Source organism: Fukomys damarensis, unplaced genomic scaffold, assembly GCF_012274545.1.
Source record: "Fukomys damarensis isolate Sample0158 unplaced genomic scaffold, DMR_v1.0_HiC HiC_scaffold_11, whole genome shotgun sequence".
Classification (NCBI taxonomy): Eukaryota; Metazoa; Chordata; class Mammalia; order Rodentia; family Bathyergidae; genus Fukomys; species Fukomys damarensis.
The window spans coordinates 27,449,363-27,466,411 of NW_022900923.1; the positions used below are offsets into that span (position 1 = coordinate 27,449,363).

At 36.1% G+C, this 17,049-nt stretch overlaps 2 protein-coding genes across 9 annotated transcripts in view; one reads left to right on the plus strand and one right to left on the minus strand.

Annotated features, from left to right (window-relative positions):
- Trmt1l (tRNA methyltransferase 1 like) overlaps window positions 1-5,418 on the minus strand; it is a 42,587-nt gene extending 37,169 nt beyond the window's left edge. For all 5 annotated transcript variants that reach the window (XM_019208599.2, XM_019208597.2, XM_033762140.1 and 2 more), the window contains exons 1-2: window positions 4,869-5,418; window positions 596-703 (exon numbers count right to left, since the gene is read on the minus strand). In XM_019208599.2, the coding sequence (XP_019064144.1) occupies window positions 596-703; window positions 4,869-5,073 (313 nt within the window). In that variant the 5' untranslated portion in view covers window positions 5,074-5,418. The remainder of the gene's footprint in view (window positions 1-595; window positions 704-4,868) is intronic.
- Window positions 5,419-5,444: 26 nt separating this feature from the next.
- The window catches only part of Swt1 (SWT1 RNA endoribonuclease homolog), an 84,987-nt gene continuing 73,382 nt past the window's right edge, over window positions 5,445-17,049 (plus strand). For all 4 annotated transcript variants that reach the window (XR_004516656.1, XM_010631736.3, XM_010631737.3 and 1 more), the window contains exons 1-4: window positions 5,445-5,642; window positions 7,180-7,263; window positions 9,429-9,512; window positions 12,860-12,915. Coding sequence is in view for 3 of the 4 variants with exons in the window: in XM_010631736.3 (XP_010630038.1) it covers window positions 7,189-7,263; window positions 9,429-9,512; window positions 12,860-12,915 (215 nt within the window). In the remaining variant the exon portion in view is untranslated. The remainder of the gene's footprint in view (window positions 5,643-7,179; window positions 7,264-9,428; window positions 9,513-12,859; window positions 12,916-17,049) is intronic.

Here is a 17,049-nt window from a genome sequence, read left to right on the forward strand (position 1 = left end):
AAAAAAAAATAATTATACACACACACACACACACACACACACACACCTCTATATCTATATAGTAATAACCACTAATTTTAACAATTTTTAATCTAATAAATCTTTCATCTACAAAACAATAGGTAAAATTTATTTTTAAAAATACATTCCTTTTTAAAAAATTCACATAAAAATGCATTCCTTATTTTAAAAAACTACGAGATGATCTTGAAAGAGAAGTGTGAGATACTGATAACATTGTAGAACTCTAATATTACATCTAAATTGCCTGTCTTGAGACTTTTATGTAAAATAATTTTAACTTCTATATTATTTAAAACTCTGCTTTGGGATCTCTTAATTGTAGGCAATATAATACCTAACTTAAAGAATAGATAGCTTTGAAATTTCTGTGAGACTGTAATTTCCTGGAGTCTTAAGTTGTACCATATTACTTTTGAACATAGACGGTGATCAGTTTCCTGGATTTAAAAGAAGTGTTTTTTTTCCTACTCTTTTAGGTCAACAGAAATAAAAAATTCTATTCTGAGCAAAATTTTTTTTTAATGACCTAAGAGATAACTCATCAGAAATTAAGGGAGGAATATAGAAATACCTGTAACAAGATTATCAGAGTTCAGCGAACTGGCAGAATCAAAATCTTCCATTACAAAAGCTAATTTCTCTAGATCAACAAGCTGCCTTTGAATTGAGATGTGTCTCTCTGCAAGAAAATTTTAAGAGTTAGAAAAATCTTGTTTTAACAATTTAATTTCCATTTTTATTTGATCAGATCACATGCAAGTTCACACTTTTATTTCCTGTAGTATAGTGTCTAGTACCCTAGATGGGGAATATTGTGACAGCTTAGTTTACAAAATCACCAAAGTGCTTCACAATGTAAAAAAGTTGGGAAAAAGGGCCTGGGATTTAGCTCGGTGGTTCCACTGCCTGCCTTGCAAGCACAAGGTCCTGAGTTCAATCTCCGGTACCAAAGGGTGGGGGGGAAAGTTGGAAAGAAACTCCAATGTCTTAACTTCACAGCTTTCACATTCCATTAGTTAATATAGTTCTACAAAAGTTTCTGTCCTTTACAAAATACTGAAAAAATATAAGCCATGTTTTTTGTCTTCAAAGAACTTTCAATTATGTTGGAGAAATTAACGTTAATTTGTAACTGTACTACAAGGTAGAATGAATACTGGCAGTAAAGATAATGTGTTGTAGGTATATAGAATGAGCAATTAATTCTAACAAATGACTGGGAACATCTTACTGAAGAAATGGCATTTGATACTTAAGGTATGAACAGAATTTCAACTAACTAGAGGTTTGGTGACTAGCCTTATAAACTGAAAACCTCATGAGGAAAACCATGTGGGAAAAGACATATATAGCCACTCCTATCGAACTCTTAGCTAGAATGCAGTGTGTTTGGGGGGATAGAATGTATAGAAAAAATATGCAGTCAAAATTGTAGTATATAGATCATGAGAGACATGAAAGTTTTGCAATTTAATATGGACTTTATTCTTCAGGCAATGATAAGTTGTTTCAGGTTTCTCAGTCTTTCTAAAATATGTTTGACATATTCTTGATTAGGTACAGTGGGATGGATCACCCAGGGCCATTACACCCACTACTGATTAATATAAATGAACAAAAATCTGAAAGTGAGGTATGATGGGATGTAGGTATTTATAAGACTCTGAGTCAAAGGAATTAAGAAGGCAGATTCAGAAAGGGTAAATAGTAAAGAGAATAAAGGTAACATAGAAGCCACAGCAAAAGTCTGTAAAAGAGAAATATTCCAACACTATGTAGCATAAACAGTTGTAAAGATCAAAAGACTACTGGATAAAGTGTATAGCAAATCTCTGGTGACCTTCAAAAATGGTGCTGCAGTGAGGTTTTTGGGAGTACAAATGAAACTGGAGGAGAGAAAAATACTGAAAATCAGTGTAATTATTTTTTCAAGAATTTTGACACTGCCACTTGTCTTCCTGTGTTGAGCTTCACTCGCTTATATGTGTACTCTGTTGTTTCCTTACAAATAAGCAGTAAGAAGGCCCAGGCTATGCCTTAATCCTTTTAATAATGGTTAAGTGCCTAGTGCATATAGCAGGCACTGGAGTCTGTTAAAATTAAAAAAAAAACATTAGACTTTTGGCTACAGTAGAATACTGTATTTATAACATTGGAATTTAACTCAGCACTATCATACATTCCTGCTCAAATTTATTAAAAGATGATTTTCAAGCTGGGCGTGGTGGCTCACACCTGTAATCCCAGCACTTGGAGGTTGAGGCAGGAGGATCACTGTGAGTTCGAGACCAGCCTGGGCTACATAGTGAGTTCCAGGTGAGACCCTGTCTCAAAAAACCAAAAAAAAAAAAAAGATGATTTTCTACTTTATTTTTAAATGAGCAAAAACAACTATAAATATTGGCTAACTTCTTATACTATATATTGTTCAAATGACTTATAATGAGATACAATTTCTATAACTAGGCAAAATTTTTCCCTGTTTGATCAAAAGTTTGTTAGGTGTTAGTTAGCACATGCCTGTAATCCTAGCACTGGAGAGGCTGAGGGAGAAAGATGGTGAATTCAATCAAGGCCATAATGAATCATACAGAGAGACCCTGTCTCATAACAAAAGAAAGCAAAAACATTTTTGGTTGCTAAGGTTTGACAGTAACAGTCAAGAAATGAATCCATATAGCCAGGTATGGTGGTGTATCCATAGTACAAGGATTCTAAGGCTGAGGTGGGAGGTTCAAAAAGTTCTAGCCCAGTCTAGACAAACTTACTGACTTGGTGAGAGCCTGTCTCAGAATAAAAAAATAAAAAAGGGCTGGAGATGTAGCTCAGCGCTAAGACTCTAGGTTCAATTTAAAAAAAAAGCCATGTGTACAAACCAACCAGTCACATTTTGTCTTAGTTCATAGTTCAAGGATCTATATAAGCAAAAACAAAATGCATAGCACTATGTAAAGATATGCTTACAGAAATTATTCTAACTGCTAAATACTACAAAATAAGAGAAGGGAACCAACAAGTTAGAAAACTGAGAACCTGTGGTCCATTATTGAAGAAAACTGTCAAAGATCTGTCTAAAAATATGCAATATCCTATAAACATCTCTGAAATCATTTTCTGGTTGAACAGAAATTAACAATCTGTATTTAAATTACTCATCTTGCATTTTGTTTTTTTGATACCAGGGGTGGAACTCTGGACCTTCCACTTCTGAGGCAGGCGTGGTGCCACTGAACTAAATCCCTAGCCCTCAACTTGCATTTTGTAACAGAATAATACAGAAGCTAATAAGCAAATCTTTTATTAAATTAGGTGAGTCCAAGATGCTAGGAGGCTATTTTATAACCTCTGTTACTTTCTCATCAATTTTTAATTCTATTTCAGCAATGAAAGGAACAACTAGACCACCTAAAATTAATTTTAAAAATGTGATTAATATGTATTATAGTTCAAATGTACTTCAGATTCTTAATCATTACAAGTTTATCTTAGTAAAACATCTTCAGGTTTCTAAAGCAGTATATATTCTTCAAATTACATACTTTAAATTTTTGAAAAATGTAAGTTAAATCTTTCTGTACTATTTTTACCTTATTTTTAATGGTGGGGAGGTAGAGAAAGTACCTGCCTAAAGCATTATCTAAGGCTGCGGAACCACTTCTCATTAATTTAAAAATACAATTTTGACGTGAGGTAGGAGACCAGTTATTTAAGAGTATAACATCCTCTACTCGTCTACCACAGCTGCAATTGAAAAAAATAACTGGCCTTATTTTGCACCTGCAAGCTCTTGATTTTATGATGATGAGAGGGCTACCTGCAGCATGCCCATTTTCTTTCCTATGATCAACCTTACTCTTTTCAGCAGTTATATGTTGTTTTAAAATTGCAAATAATTACTATTATCCAAGTGTTTTATAAACATTAAACGTGAAATAGTAAAGCTATTTCAAGCTATTCTAAAACTAGAAATAGTAGAGCTGATGAATTGTTCTATTTCAAGTAGTAGTTCAGAAAGAGTACAAAGGTCAATCTATGGATCACACAATAATTTGTTGAAAGAATTTGTTAAGTCTTCTTCAGGTCTAACATTTTAAAATGTTCAGATGATCCTTAAGTGTTAATTATCAATCTTTAAAATTTCTGCATGGCCCAATAAACCACAACTTAGGAAACATGTAACCACATTCGAAACACATAATATGGGCCTATTAATTTAACAGTCGACTTTTGATGGAGTACAAAACTCAATTAGTGTTTATGTGTGAGGGAAGAAATCTATAATTTAGTAGGCTCCTTCCCAAACAACTCATTAGCTTCAAATTCTTTTTGGAAGCAAGTGTCTAAAAAAAACGGAATAATGAGACAAGCCCGTCTCTTCTTTGTGTACGTCTAAACACAAAAACTAGTTGACAGTAATGGTTTCTAAATCTTGGCAGCTAGGATCTTAACAGGTTGCCTCTATTTATTAGGTCATTTTTGGAAAGCGTTAAGCAGAGCAGACGGGACCGAGACGGAAACTACCACATCATGTGTAACTAGCTATATTTGTATCATAAAATCACTGTTTTGACGAAAAACATGCTGATCACTGACTTCTATCTTGCCGCACCTCTGGCCTCCCCCTTTCTTTTCATTCACTGGGTTATCCTCGAGGTTTATGGAAGTGCCTCCTTCCATTCTGTAGTCCAGTTTTACCCTCACCCACTGCATTCCCCCGCCCCCACTTTCCTAAACTTTGCCTTTCCCCATAAAAACCAACCCAGAGTGGAAGGACCTCCCCTGCTTCCCAGCAAGGCGCACTTTCTCGCTTGTCTGCGGCAGAGATCTGGGCCTCCTGCACTTACTGCTTTCAGCCTCCTCGGGGGCAGAGGCTAGGGACGGGGACAGGGCCGGAGCCTGGGCAAGGGCTGGGACTGAAGCCGAGGCCGGAGTCGGAGCCGAATCTGGGGCCGAACCTGGGACCCGAGCCGAGTCCGGGGCCGGGGTCAGGAACTGGGCCACCTCCTCTTTCTCCAGGGGTAGCAGCTCCTCCTCCGCCATGTTCTCCATAGTTACCGCCTCCGCGCCAGGCCCGCCCCGTGACCGGGAGGGGGCTCACGGCGGGGTGAGAGGGCCGATGTGAATGCCCACAGGGCTGGATCCAAGGACTGGGGAAGCGAATGGGGAGGGCAGGATGCGTTCCACAGACAAAAGACGGAGAACCAGAGACCAAACCCTGTTAAGAGAAAAACAGAAACCCAGAGGCAGCAATGCGAGAACCCGTCGACTTCCCTTCCCCCAGGCGATACGATGCCACCACAGACCGCGCAGACGTCAAGTAGGGACGGCGTCCAATGGGGTGAAAGAGTTCCGTCTCTACAATGTCCCCGCTCCAAAGCTCACCACCGAACACAACTAAGACTACAACTCCCAGGGTGCACCGTGCCTCCTTGGCCGGGCCAGCGCCAAATTTGCGGAGGAAGCACCTGAAGGTTTACGGAAGCGCACGGGAGCGTTAGCGTGGGTCGTCTGGTGCCGAACTACGTTTCCCAGCGGGCATCGCGTGCGGAGGGGTCTTTCCTGAGAGTTGGAACGGTGTAAGCAACGCCGCAAGTAACGCCGCAGCGGTCTCTGCTAAGGTAAGAAACGGGAGGCCCTGTCGACTTTTCTCAGGATAGGGACATCCTCGTTCCGCTCCCAAGCACCGTTGCAGGTGCCGGGCCGCACGAGGGGGACTCAAGAGTCACTCGAGCCTGGGCGGGGCGACTCTGTGAGCGGAGTTGGGGTCGGGCCGCTGAGTGGAGGTGTGGTACTGGCCTGGCGCTGTGGAGGTCGGGGTGTTCTGAAGGTTGTTTGCGCTGGACCAGATTGCTTGTCAGGCTGACTGGGAGTTGCCGTCCGCTCCTCGTTGCGCGCCCTCTCATTTCCTTTGTTTTTATTTTTGCTTTAGCCTTCGTATTAACAATATTAGGACAGCGATACAAGCGTCCCTTGCGTTGGGGTTGGTTTAGCCTGCAAATGTCTCTAGCTTCTCATTCTTTATGGCTGAGTAGTACTCCATTTTATAGAAAAACCACATCCTTTATTATGGTTATATTTTTAGTCGGTGTCACTCCTAGCTGTTTTCTCTTCTTTGGGCTCTATTTCTTATCCCTTTTATTTCATCCCAACCCAACCTGGTATTATTCCCAGTTTCTAGCCACTCTGTTCCAGCCCATGATGCTGGTCTGTGCTGTGGGTGCACACTAATTTGAGACTGTTTCTGACCATACAGTGTGACTCTGCTTGTCTTATACGTACATACATACATACACACATATATACTTAATATTTTGTGAGGAGGGGTCATCAGTTAATTGTACTAATTTGGTTTATAGGAGAGCTGGAAAGGTGAAAATTGGATGAGAAGTGGAGAAACTGTAGTAGCTAAGAATGAAAGAGTGCATATTATGAAGAAGAATTCACTCATTTGGCAGATGAACATCAAGCTTTTAATACAGCATACTTTTAGAGAAGCTCCGGGTCTAGTAGGAAAACTCACATAAGTATTTAGACCCTTCTAGGTGTACCACCTTGTAGAAAGTACTTTTTTAACATCCATTGTTTCATTTGACTCCTTCACAAACCCTCTAGAATGAGCTGTCTCTACTTTACTAATAATGAAACTAGGGCTCAAAAAATGTACACAGTTTGCCTGAAGTCTCACAGAAAGTGTACTGAGAAAAAAATGAAAATTTATGATTAATTGGTTTTGAGGTGTAGATGGGGTAAAATATAGCAGTCCTGCAAGCAGGAAAAAAAAAAAAAAAGATGACCTAATGCTTAAGAGAGAAGTCAGGGCTCAAGATAAAGTTTTGGGACTAATTCTTGAAGAGTTGATAAAGCTGAGGGAGAAGAACAGATCCTTTTAAAAGAGAGTATAAGGGAAGAAAAGTGGTACAAGAGAATCTTATATTGAGAATGGCTAGAAAATGGAAATCATTTTGTAAAACTCCAGTCTTTATATACCTTTATTTTATTTTATTTTTTTCGGTACCATGTTTGAACTCAGGACCTTGTGTTTGTGAGGCAAGTGCAGTGCCGCTGAGCTAAATCCCTGGCCCTTTATAAACCTTTATGTACCTGAAAGAATAATAATTTCTAGTATATATTTTGTATTTTTAATGTTTATTTTAGCTTTTCAAGATGTCCAACAAAGAATCTTGTGGAAAAGAAGAAAGGTCTCAGAGAAATGGTACCATCTTATCCATCTATGACAAAGTAAGAATTTTGATTTACTAACCTTTTTTTTTTTACAATTCTGTGTAATGAAAAAATTGCACCTCACTTTTACAATGAAATATGAAAAGTTTGTTCTACCTGCCTGACTCAAGTCATTTGCTCTTTCCATCCTTTTTTCTTACTATACTTATATTATTTTTTCTCACAAGTCTATGAGATATTGTTAATCCCCATTAAATAGTTTAAGAATTAAAGCTTAGAAAGTAGTAATTTATTTTTTATAGCAAAACATTTATTGGTATATGTTAGGCATACATAATGATAACACTCAGATTTTGCACCTCTGCATGATACATCTTGCCTTTTTTCCCATTTTCCCCAAGCTTCCTCTCTTCCCTATGTGCAAAAGCTTTGTTTGTTTTTCCTATTTTCATTATTTTCTTGTCCCTTCCTTCCTTTCTTCCTTCCTCCCTCCTTCCTCCCTTGTTGCCTTCCCATCTGAACATTTTCCTCCCATTTTCTAATATTTATTATGCATTTTAGACTTTATTTCCACAGAAAATAGTAATTTAAACAAAAGTAATTTTCCTAAGTATTGTAAGTTCCCCAAATCCTCCCATTCATAATAACTCTTAGACTATATTTCATATTTTCTCCCTTTTCTTTTCTTTTTCTTTTTTTTTTTTTTTTTTTTTTTTTTTTTTTGGTACTGGGGATCAAACTTGGGTCCTTGAACTTGGTCCTTGCACTTGAGAGGCAGGCAGCGGAACTGCCTAAATTCCCAGCCCTTTTCTCCCTTTTTAATTTCTCCAATGTTAGCTAAAATTGTACTCTTATTAAGCAGAATGGCCAATGCTGTGGGGATGGATGGGGGTAATGGTAATGGAGATTTGCCTACCACGTTTCTTTCTCTGTAATCCTCCAGTGTCACCAGTAGCATGGAGAGTTGTTCCCACACACCTATTTCAGGCAAACCATTGTGGGCTAATAGGCAGACTCAGACTTTTAATATGAAAAACTAGTTTGTAAATTTGCAGCTTGCTTAGGGTGTTCTTCAGATTACCTTTTTCTTTATAATAAATTCAGACTTTTCAGTTTATTTTCCTTCCAGTGATATCTAAATTGATCTCCCTGTCTCTGCTTTTTCTTCCTCATGGTCTTAATCTTAACGCAGCAGCATTGTGATCCTATTAAAATCTTGTCACTTTCCTCAGTGTGTGTTAGTGGTTTTTCCATGTCATCCAGAGCAATAACTAATGTCTTTTCTGGGCTCACAAGTTCAACATATTCTTCCCATGTCAGCTGCTATCACTTTTCTCTTTGGTCTTCTGTCCCATGGCTTATTATTGTGGTGTAACCAGAAAGGTACATCCCTGCTTCTAGGGCTTTACCCTTGCTAGTGTTTCTTTTGAATTGAAAACTTTTTTATAAAGTTTCTCTGCCCTGTTTAAAAATTGCAAATTTAGCTGGGCATGCCTGTAATCCCAGCACTTGGGAGGCTGAGGCAGGAGGATTTCTGTAAGTTCGAGACTAGCCTGGGCTACATAATGAGTTCCAGGGCAGTCTGAGCTACATAGTGAGACCCTGTATCAAAAAAAAAAAAAAAAAAAAAAATTACTTTCAGTTCTTAGCCCTTCCTGTCCCTTTTCTCTGTTTTATTTTATTCTGTAGCCACACCTGACATACAAGTTATATTGTTTGTTTACTTGTAAAAATCCTGCACTAGACTTTTACCTAGGTGGATTTAGAGACTTTTATTGTTTTCTTTTAAATTAACCTCTTCTTACTGTCTAGTATGTCTTCAGTATAATAAGGTAAGTGCTCCAAGCAAGTTTGTCTTTGGTCTGTTGGATTCAGGATCCAATGAAAAATTGCAAGATACGTGGTTTTGCTTTGTAGAAGACTGAATCCCGCCATGGTAGTGCTACCTTACAACACACTTACTCCATTAAATCCTGTCAACTGGTCTCCTATTTCATTTCTAGTTTATGAGCACCCAGGACTTTTTTTTTAATATCTAAGTCTTCCTTCTACTTGACTCTTTGTTTTTCTTATCAAATTTATGTATTGTAAAATGTTGTTCTCCTCTGGAGCCCGTGATTGACTGGGGAATGTCAGTTTATAATGATGAAATAATCCTCTATCATACTTTGCTTTTTTTTTGTGCTTTTATTATCCTTTTTTACCCCACATGGCATTCTTAGGACAAGAATGAGAAAACAACCTTATCAGATTCTGCTATCTCTGCCTACTCTATAAAATCAGATTCATCAGAGAAGAGAAAATTGGTGAGTGCTTAGATATTAAAACTAAAAATTATTTGCATTGATGTTGTTGTTGTTATTATTATTTTAAGAGCTATGTTCTTGCTATGTTGGCCAAAATAGCCTCAGACTCTGGCTTAAGCAATCCTCCTGCCTCAGCTTCCTGAGTCAGAAGATATATAATATAAAATTTCCTTCATGACTTTTTCATTTTTTTATCGTTTACTTTTGATAGCCAATAAAAAAAGTTTGTTTTATTCTTCCTTCTCACCAGAAAGTGTGTATTTGATTCTTTATTTCTTATTAGACCCTACCACGTGGAATTAGAACAACATGGATATAAATTTACTGTTTTTCAGGGGATTAGAACAACATGGATATAAATTTAGTTTTTCAGCCTTCTCACATATATGGTTGTATTTGTCTTTACCATTTCTTTTTGAGGTGGCAAAGGCATATACATTGTTTTCATGTTCACATTCAGAACGTGAAGGTGAGATCCAGAAGGTCAAATGATTTGCCCAAGGTTGTAAAATTGTATACATCAACCAAGCTAATTAAAGAGAGTTCTTTTTACTCAAAGCACTAATAATTAAAAACAATGACAAGGGGCCAAGGATTTAGCTCAGTGGTGCTGCCATCTGCCTTTCAAGCACAAGATCCTGAGTTCAATACCCGGTACTAAAACAACAACAACAACAACAACAACAAAAACAGTGACAGGACATTAAACATATTAAGGTGGTCTCTGGGTGATTGGTAAGGTACTTAAACATATTAATGATGTGGTTAAGGGTATATCCAGAATACCTATGTAATGGGTAAAAAGGAAAGTAGTAAAAGTTACAGGGATATAAAATTGTGTTTTTAAAGAATTTATTTGTTTTCATATACAGTGATGCATTGCTTAGCGATGGGGATACATTCTGAGAAATGCATTCTTAGGTGATTTTGTTTTGTGAACAGTACAGTGTACTTACACAAACCTGGATAGCACAGCCTACTATACACTTAGGCCGTGTAGTATTGCCTATTGCTTAAGACCAGGGCATGTTACTATACTGAATACTCTAGGCCAGTTGTGGTAAACCTTTTAGAGCTTTCAATGATAATAAATAGACTGCTGTAGCATACATGCTTTAGGTTGTTTACAAATATAAATATAAATGCTCTAGGCAGTTATAATATTTGGTTCAGCTATTTATCTAAATTATTAAAATATAGAACAGGTATAATAAAAATGTGATATAAAAGATAAAAGTGGCACACTTGTAGAACTGAAAGTTGCTCTAGGTGAGTCATCAAGTAAGTTGTGAGGGAATGCAGAGACCTAGGACATTACTGAACACTATTGTAGATATTATAACCATGATACACTTAGGCTTCACTAAATTATTAAATATTTTTTCTTTAACACTAAATCAACTTTAGGTAATGATAGCTTTTTTACTTTACAGACTTAACTTTTAAAAACATTTTAACTCTAAAATGGAAACACATAGTACAAAATAATTTTTTGTCCTTATTCTATAACTTTTTATTTTAAAATTATTTACTTTTTTACTTTTGTTAAAAAAGCAGACATACACACACACACACACACACACACACACACACAAACATACAAACATACACACAGGCCTAATCTTACACAGGGCCAGGATCATCAGTATCACTGTCCTCCACATCTTGTCCCGCTGGAATGTCTTCAGGGGCAATAATATGCATCTGTCATCTATGATGACACTGTCTTATGGGATCCCTGCCTGAGGCTTTTTGGCGAGAGTTTCTGGGTCCATGCACAGTATCACTGAGCTATATCTCCAGCTTCTGATGCTTTTTTTGGTACCAGGGATTGAACTCGGGGCTTTGTGCTTTCAAGGCAGGTGGTAGAACCACTGCGCTAAATCCCCAGCCCTGATTCTTTTTTTTGAAGAATGTCAGTCTTTTCAGAAATATATTCATGGTCATTTGGTTGGTTCATTTCTTCTTTATAGATTTGCTTGTAAGCAGGTAAGGTACCTTGAACACCCTTCTCTATTAAAGGAAACTTTTTGTTGTTGGACATTTTGAGGAGCTTGTTGAAATCTGCAAAAGCCTCTGCTAAATCCTTCAGTAAATATTTACTTGGGAATTTGTTTTGTTCTGCAGTTTCCTTTTCTGTTAGTCTTTTCTCAACTATACGTTATTCCATTTTGATTATAATCTTATGGGATCACATCATATATGCACTCTCATTGAAATTGTATGACATGACTATAATTGTTTCTGCAGTTTATTATTTTTATATCGATCTTTTCTTTTTCTGATGCTGGCAGATTGAAACCAAGGCCTTGTGCATGCTGAGCATATGCTCTGCCGCTGAGCTATGCTCCTGGCCCATACTTAAAGGATTTTCTCCTGCCTTCCTTCCTGTCTTTGTCGTCGTCTTTTCCTTTTCCTTTTCCTCTTTCCCTGTCCCCTTCCCCATCCTCTTTCCCTTTCCCTTCCTTTTTTTTTTTTTTTTTTTTTTTTTTTTTTTTTTTGGTACTGGGATTGAACCTAGAACCTTCTCATTAAGCTGCATTCCTAGCCCTTTTTCAAATTTTAAGGATGGTCTGGTTAAGTTGCTAAGGTGCACACGCTGGGCTCAGGCTTGGCAGTCCTTCTGTCTTACTCTTCTGAGTAGCTGGAATTATAGTTGTGCCAAAGGGCCTGACTTAAAATATTACTTTAATCATATTTGTTCCCTGAAAGATTTTTCACTCACTATAGTTATTTGAGCGTTCTTAAATTTAGTCCCACCTTAACCATCAGTTATCTTTTTTTTTTTCCTTCTTCCTTGAAAGAGTTCCTCTACCTCTGGCTAGGCTGCTTTATTTTCTCTCTGCTGAATTTGTATTATTCATTATTTTTCAATCTTCAGCATATATTTTGTCCACCTTCTTAGGTACCTTCCATCTTTTGGTAGATGATGTTTGAAACTCTTTTAGCACCTCCTGACTACATATTTTTCTGCTTGCCACTCCTTACATTAGGTTATTTGTAAAAATCCTTTTTTCTTTATTTTTCTTGTGCCTAGCTCTGTATCCCCAGAGTACAAAGAATTGTAGAGTGAAGAGAATGAGACAGATCTGGTTTTAAGTCATGATTGCTTCTTATGTGTTCTGTAATGATGAGAAAGATACCTAACTCTGTTTAAGTTTTGACCATTTTTTGTAAAGAAAGATGATAATAATATCTTATCCTTCAAGAGGATTGGGAAAATTAAGTTATCAGCCTATTTACTAACATAGCTGTTAGAAAAACATTTCTGCTCAGTCTTCTTGTACTGTAACTGCAGTACTAGCACAATTTATATTTTCTAAATAATAGATTTTTTTTAATTTCAGAAATCAGATCATATAGACATTCAGTACTCAAATACAAAAAGAAGACAACTGAAAAGGTAAATTCCTCCTTTTTCTTGGTATCTTTACTTTTTTGGCTGAGAATTATGTAATCAGATTTAGAAAATCTTTTATTTACTTTGATTATTACTGTTTTTATATCACATTATGAGTACCAAACTTTCTTTTTACTATACATTTACAAAAAATTTGAGTGAAACAATAAAGTCTACCAAAACCATTGTGGAAATGTTTCTAAAATATAATGTAGATTTTAATCTGAAGTGATTTGTTTTGGGCACATGTTTATGAGATACATAGCTTTGTTACATATACGGTACTAATAGGGAGTTTATAAAGGTAGTTTAAAAATTATGGATAAACAGCCAGTCATGGTAGTGCATGCCTATAATTCCAGTATTTGGGAAGCAGAGGCAGGAGAATCAATGCTAGTTCAATGCCAGCCTGGGCTCCATAGTGAGTTGAAGGCCAACTTGTGCTACAAAATAAGATCCTATCTCAAAAAACAAACAAAAATTGATGAATTATTTTTATATATACAGAGAATATGAACTATACTGAATCAGTAAGGCTAAAAATTTAACCAGAATTGATTATAACTAGAGAAGTTGAGGGATGATCATATGGATAATGGAAATTATTTTTATTTGTACATATTTGCAGTACATAATGGTTACATTCATCATGGGGAGTCGGTACATGTACATAACACATGTTAATTCTTTTTACGTCTCCTACCCCCCCAATTTCTTCTTTGGATAAAAGTTTCAGAGAATTTGGTGATAAAGATATTTCTTGCCATTAATTGGAGTTAATAAGTATAAAAAATATAATGTGTGGCAAAAATTGGTAAGGTCCTGTCTTCTCTGAAGATAGGAAGTAACTGGAAAACTATCTATCTATCTATTTGTCTATATTTTCAGTGCTGTGTTTAACTCAGGACCTTGGGCTTTCAAGGCACGTGTGACACCACTGAGCTAAATTCCTGGCCTTGGAAAACAATTTAAATGGAATTAAATATATAAATATAAATTATTCTTCCTAATCTCAATTAGTGTCTGGTAAAGCCAAGGCTAATTCAAACAAATCCACCTTTAGTCAACTTTTCTGTTTTCTCTTTTTGGTACCAGGGATCAAACTCAGAATCTTGTGCTTGCAAGGGAAGTGGTGGCACCACTGAGCTAAATCCTTGGCCAAAGGATGTTTTTCGTTTTTTTCTAGTACTGGGGATAGAACTCAGGACCTTGAACTTGCAAGGCAGATGCAGTGCCACCGAGCTAAATCCCTGGCCCACTGTTTTCTTTCAAATCATTTTTTTTTGTGTGTGTAGTACTTCATATCTATATTATTATTTGTTGAAAGTTTGTCTTATCCCAAGATTCATATTATGCTTGACTGTTGCCCACTAAAAAAATTTTTTTTGAGATAGGGTCTCAGTTTATAGTGCAGGCTGGCCTTGAACTCACTATGCAAGCCAGGCTGGTCTCGAACTCACAGTAATTCTTGTGCCTTATCCATCAATCCTGAGTGCTGGGATTACAGGTTGTGCCACCATGCCCAGCTTTTGTTAAATTTTTTAAAACTAGATTTATATTGCCTTTTTTATTACCTTTTAAAAACTTATAAATTCTCCAAAGCACAACTTTTCACTAGTTATCTTTTGCTTAAGGGCACTTTTTTTTAATCCCTATATCTTACATCCATGTAAAAGGATAAAGTGTATGTAAATAGATTTCTGTTTGAAAGATTGCCCACTGACCCCAACCTTGACTTGTCTGAATAGTGTTTGCAAGGAAGGTGAAGTAATGTTATTGAATTCTTTGGACACCAAGATTTCAAATTATTCTAGGGTTACATTGAAATTTAGGGCCAGGGATTTAGCTTAGTGGTGTTGTGCCTGCCTCACAAGTGCCAAGGACCTGAGTTAAATCCCTGGTACTGAAAAAATTAGCTTGGTCTTAAGTATTTATTCAAAATTTGTTGTTTGACTTCAGCCATTGGAGTGATAAAAAATTGAACACTTAATTTAGTAACATTTTGGTATGTTTGAAACCTATGTGTGATTAATGACCATCCCATTGTGTGAGTTACCATCATATCTCATCAGGATGTCAGTATCAGTAACATGAATAAGCCATGTCATTAGAGTTATTAATATTTGATTATTCACTTTCCAATACTGACAAGCACTCTAGATGTAACTTTTAGTGATGTTTCTTTAGCCAAACAGTATGGCATACTCTAGGTATTTTAGATCTACCTTATAGCTATATAAGACTCAAGCAGTATATATAGAAACTATTATATATTTACAGTTACTTTCACAGAAGAACACTCTGCTACTATGCTCTGTAGACATTGATATTGACAGTGTATTTCTACACTTACAGAGAAAGTAGTTCATTTATTGCTGTCATTCACTTCTTGGAGAAGTGAACTTCTTAAGGTTATAAATATTTTTATGTGGTATATAACATATTCTATAAGAATTCCCCTACTTTGTTTAGCTCTACAGGTCTTGAGATTAGTTTACAGACATTGAAAGCTGAGATACAGATAGAAAAATTAGGTTTTTCTTCTGGAAAGCTAGTCACATCACACTATTACCATAATTCCAGTCCTGTGGTTTAAATACATACAAATGTATCGATGATAAAAATAACAAGCAAGGGGGCCAGGGATTTAGTTTAGCAGTTCAGTGGCCTGCCTTGCAAGCACAAGGACCAGAGTTCAATCCCCAGTACCAAAAAAAAAAAAAAATCTTAAAAAAAAATAACAAGCAAGGGCAACAATACAGTTATGTCTGCTTTCAGTATTTAGAAAACTTTCAGTGCTCAAATGTTTTCAATATTCAGAAAGCATTTTTTTAAATCAGTAATGCAGTTTGAGTTTGTAGGATTTCTTCAATAAGATTACTTTATTGCCATTAACCAAAGCTAAGTTCACAAGTTAAAGAGGAGATAAGTTTTTACTTCTTTTACTCTTAAGAGATATGACAATGTTGCCATCAACAGTACCCATTATTGGTAAAATTAGCCAAAATAGTACTTTTTCAGTTGACCTAAGTTGAAAGTGAGTGTATTATTTAGCATTTTGATGACCGAAGTAGCAATAGAGCAATTGGTAATATTAATAAATTACTGTTCCTGCAGTGTATTCTAAAGTGTTAGTTATTAAATTTTTAAATAACTTAATGGGAATAATTTAAATGTTGACAAAATTTCACATTTATTTGTGTATCCCAGGAGTTCAATGTAGATCATTGATACTGAGCTTCAGGTGAATGTTTGACAGCACGTCATTCATTAAAAAATAAGTTATTTGCTACATATCTTTTATCTAACAAGATGTTAGCACTTTACTATTTTGAGTGCAAATATAGAATGTGTTAACTCAATATAGCAATTAGCATAACTAGTTGTAAAAGAATAGTTTTAAGATTTAATTTTATTGTATTACTGTTTTGAGTTTTCATTATGACCAAAGATTTTGGCACCTAGATTACTATAAAATATTGTGAAGATGAAATAAACTGGGACTATGAAAATACACAGAGAATTGTTAAAATGTAAAGTTTTTGTTTTGTTGTTACTTATTGTTTTTGTTTTTGTTTTTTTTTTTTGGTACCGGGATTGAACTTGGGTCCTTGCTCTTGCAAGGCAGGCCACTGAACCGCTGAGCTAAATCCCCGGCCCCTGTTGTTACTTATTAACAGATAAATGATAGGCAGTCTTTTTGTACGAAGTGATATCAGAGAAAATAAGACCAGGTATAGACTTAGGTAAAGCCTCTATAAAAACTATGAGATGTTATAGTTTGCTCTCATATAATTATTTGAGAAGTCATTTATTTATTATTTCATTCTCCCCTCTTGGGTGGAAACTAAATAGTGGCAAAGGACTCTTATATGTTCTCCACTGCCTTTCTAGTGCTTAGCAGAGTGACTGACACTTAGAAGGCATTGAAGGATTTATTGATATAAATTAATGGATTGTATTTGATTGAAATTTTCCACTTTCTTTCTGACTATGAAGTAGCTTCTACTTTTATAAGCAGGATAGTATTATCACGTCTAGGTATGGCTGCTTATAATATTTTAACACATTTCTTAGTCTTTTCACTAGTCTAATTTATATTATCGTATGAAATGACCATAATGTTCCTTCTTATGA